The sequence below is a fragment of the Pyrus communis genome, chromosome 3 (assembly GCF_963583255.1).
Source record: "Pyrus communis chromosome 3, drPyrComm1.1, whole genome shotgun sequence".
Taxonomy (NCBI): Eukaryota; Viridiplantae; Streptophyta; class Magnoliopsida; order Rosales; family Rosaceae; genus Pyrus; species Pyrus communis.
In genome coordinates this window covers 22517170-22521144 of record NC_084805.1, presented here as the reverse complement: position 1 = coordinate 22521144, position 3975 = coordinate 22517170, and the positions used below count along the sequence as shown (strand labels likewise).

The 3975-nt window shown below is 38.3% G+C and overlaps 1 protein-coding gene across 1 annotated transcript; it reads right to left on the bottom strand.

Moving 5' to 3' along the window:
• Positions 1–337: 337 nt before the first annotated feature.
• Positions 338–3767, bottom strand: LOC137727609 (MDIS1-interacting receptor like kinase 2-like). The gene is made up of 2 exons (XM_068466440.1): positions 1002–3767; positions 338–908 (listed from the first exon to the last, which is right to left on the bottom strand). The coding sequence occupies exons 1-2, from the start codon at positions 3748–3750 to the stop codon at positions 559–561; spliced, it is 3099 nt and encodes a 1032-aa protein (XP_068322541.1). The 5' UTR covers positions 3751–3767; the 3' UTR covers positions 338–558.
• Between the last annotated feature and the right edge of the window lie 208 nt (positions 3768–3975).

Sequence of the window (3975 nt, the reverse complement as noted above, 5' to 3'; positions counted from 1 at the left end):
TTTCCTTGCCTAGGCTGTTTTCTTGGTAATGATAGTACTGCTGGGAAATTCTTCGTGTTCCAATGAACAACTTTTGTCATATTTTATGAATGTAAGTGAATCAATATTCATTAATATTTTTGTTATGTAAATAGCCCCAACGTTTCATAATCTTTTGTATATCTCCATCTAATCTTTTTTTGCATGTAGATAGAAAAAAATCTATGATCTTCTGTATGTAGACTGTATAATCTTTTGTATGTAAAAATCTTCATAACGTTTTCAATATAAATAGTATTAAATGACATAGTTATTATTATATCTTTCAACATAATTTTTCATACAATTTTTACTCCTACAGCAATGTGTGTGCACCAATTTCTAGTAAATACTAAATAGGATATTTTGGTCTAACCATTTAAGTGATAGATAATACATGTGGGACTTGCTGTTGAGCGAGTCTAGCTAGCACTCCTCTCTTATTCTCAATTTAACTACAAATATAACAGAGTACATATATGATATATTTAAACAAGATGATCTGAATTTTGTGCCAACTCAAACAATATCAAACGCAATTTAAATCCTAATGAGTTGTTCAAGTGTGATGTCTGGTCCTCCAGTGGAATCTGTAGTTTGTAATGATAACGACTGACAAACCATGTGCATTGTTGGCCTCAATTGCGGTCGCGAATCCCTGCATGCGATTGCTACCCTTGCAATGGCTGTCAGTTCATCTTCAACTTCAGGTGTAGGAGGCGGAAGCCGTTGGTCCAATACATCCTTCAGCAATTTATTTTCACACACGGATGGTGACAAAAAGGATGAGATTAAATCACCTAGTCTTTTTCCCATGATCACTTCCAGTGCTAGCACTCCGAAGCTATAAACGTCACATTTCTCAGTTACCTTCCTTGTGTAGGTCAACTCTGTATAAAAATTAAGGGAGAGCAAGCCATTAGTATATGTCCAAATTTATATTATCAAATTCAACATTATATATTTTAACCGTTTTACTTTACCTGGTGCTACATATCCGTATGTGCCTGCAAGGGAGCTCCAATTCGATGAGTCTGGATTCAAAAGCTTAGCAGTGCCGAAGTCTGAAACACAAGGCTCGTAATCATAATCCAACAAAATGTTGTTGCTTGATAAGTCTCGGTGTACAATTGGCGGCACGCAATCATGATGCAGGTAAGACAGTGCATGAGCTACACCTTTTACAATTCTCACCCTCGTACTCCAATCCAATTCTTTTGCTTCGTCTTCTTTGCTCAAGATTGAAGCCAGACTACCCTTTTCTAGGTATTCATAGACCAGAAAGGAGTGCTGCGAATTTGAACAAAAACCACAAAGTTTCACAATGTTTCGATGTCGTATATTGATTAGTGCACTTATTTCATTGTGGAACTCCTTCTGCGATGTCTCCTCGCCGTCAAGTTTTTGATGGAGTTTCTTCACTGCAACTATGCTGCCTGATGGTAGCTTTGCCTTGTAGACACTTCCAGATCCTCCCTTCCCAATGCAAAATATGGAATCAAAACCATTGGTTGCTCTTATGATCTCCCGATACAATTTTTTTCCATCAAAAAGAGAGATTGAAAAATTTTCATCATGGATATCACTCTTTCCTGTTCCCAGCTCTTTCTTTCTTCTTGTTTTGATGAAGACAATTGCAAAGAGAGCAAGTAAAACTGCTCCCAAGATAGGGAAAACGATTGCAAACACGAGTTTTATTTTTGAGACGTGCTTATTGCAGGATTCTAGACCTACAACATTTCCACACAATCCTTCATTCCCTTCAAAGCTGTGAGCATCTTGAAATGCTTTGTTGTTGGGGATAGGACCTTGCAAGTGATTGTAGGATACGTCTATGTACGACAAGCCACGCATTCCATCAAAAGTTGCTGGAATGAGACCGGAAAGATTATTGTGGGAAAGATTCAGCCCCTCCAAGCTCTGCATATTGCCGATTTCTGATGGTATCTTGCCGTCAAGTGAGTTACGGCTTAAATCTAACTGTGACAGGTGAAATAACTTCCCCAACTGAAATGGAATTTCTTGACTAAAATTGTTGTTGCTCAAATTCAAGTAGTTTAACCTGACCAATTCGCCAAAAGTGCTTGGAATCGAGCCGTTCAGCTTGTTGATTGACACGTCAAGATATTCAAGTTCAGTGAATGCTCCAAATTCTGAAGGTATAGAACCCAAAAGTTGATTGCCATTCAACTTTAGATTCACCATAGAAGTCAATCTCCCCAAATCCTTGGGAACCACCCCAACCAGATGATTCGAAGACAAATCGAGTTCTTGAATTTTAGTTGCATTGACAATCTCAGATGGTATGCTACCTGTAAGGTTGTTCCCCGCAATCCGTAGGGTTGTTAAGTTTGGACACTGTCCCCAGATGTTTGAGATTTCGCCATTTAAGTTGTTGTGGCTTAGGTCTACATACTGAAGATTTGGATTGACACCAAAGTCTTCAGATGTATTGCTTGTAAATTGGTTCCCTTGAAGACGGACTCTGACCAAGCTCTTGCAACCTTTCAAGCTTTTTGGGATTGGACCTGAAAATTCGTTGTTTTCTGCACTAAACCTTTGTAGCAATCCACCTCTACATATATCTCGAGGCAAATAACCAGAAAATTGGTTAGTAGCCAAGTCAAGTATTGTCAACTTCAGTAGATTCTCTATCTCTTGGGGGATTGATCCAGATAATTGGTTACCACGGAGGTAAAGTTTTTGTAGGCTGCTCAAGTTGCCAAACGACGAGGGAACGGTTCCGTTGAGCTGATTGTTGGTGAGCTCTAGAGACACAATAAATTCCAACCTTCCAATCTCTTCAGGAATAGTGCCGGAAAGTTTATTATCGTAGAGAGAGAGATAAACAAGGTTTGTCAAATTGCACAAAGAAGTTGGGATAGAACCAGAAAGGGTATTGTTGTACAACATCATCGTGGTTAGATTTTTCAAGTTTCCGAAACTCAGAGGGATTGAGCCTGATAAATAGTTGTCAAACAAGTAAAGTTCAACCAACTTCGAAAGGTTTCCTATTTCAGGAGGGATAGGACCCAAAAGTTGGTTTCCGAAGAGAATCAAAGAAGTCAACTGGCTCAAATTACCGACAGAAGCTGGAATTGAACCCTCTAAATTGTTTAAGTTTAGAGCTAGCTCATAGACAAATTTAAGTTGGCCTATTTCTTGAGGAATTGAGCCGTTAAACTTATTTGCATTTAGGTGAAGAACCTGAAGATTTGTTAAGAGACCGATTTCGGGTGGGATTTTTCCAGACATTTGATTGTAGGATATATCGAAATAGATGAGTTTGGTGAGGGAACTGATCTCAGGTGGGATTTGATCAAAAAATTCATTCAAGCTGAGGTCAACATATGCAAGATTAGGCAAGGACATGAATGGAAATTCGAGTAGGGTACCATGCATACCAGAATTGGTGAGGTTTAATCTGTTGACACTTCCAGCAGAGTTGCATGAAACACCAACCCAAGTATTGCATGGGGCTTCATTTGTATTAATCCATGAGGTCAGGTTGTTTTGGGTTTGGTTTTGAAAGCTAGCTTTCCATTTGAGGAGTGCTTCTGCTTCAGTGGAATTGGCAGAAGCAAAAGCACTTTTTGGTGGTGAAGCTAGCTGAAGATACAAGATAAGGCAAGCTAGAAAGCATACTTTTTCACAATAAGTTGAAAATCTCACCATGGTTTTTGTGTGTACTTTTTTTAAGCAACTCAGGACTTTATTTATAGTGAGATGCATTATTAATTTGCATATCCTCTATTTGTTTTTGTTATCCCACCTAAACTTGCTCTGATTTTGTGGGTAGACCGTCCCTTGTTTAGATGCTACTTGTACCTCAGTAGACGGTGGAGTCTAAACAACTAGCACTGGATTTTTGACCTATTTAAGTTTTTGCTATTAAACTTAAAGAAAATGGGAGAAACCTAGTGAATTTTAAATATTCTTTCTTAATTAATATATGAG

Coding starts and splice junctions, on each gene's coding strand:
- LOC137727609 (XM_068466440.1), bottom strand. CDS start 3,750: ATGCATCTCACTATAAATAAAGTCCTGAGTTGCTTAAAAAAAGTACAC. Junction 909..1,001: donor ATACGGATATGTAGCACCAG/GTAAAGTAAAAC, acceptor ATTTTTATACAG/AGTTGACCTACACAAGGAAG.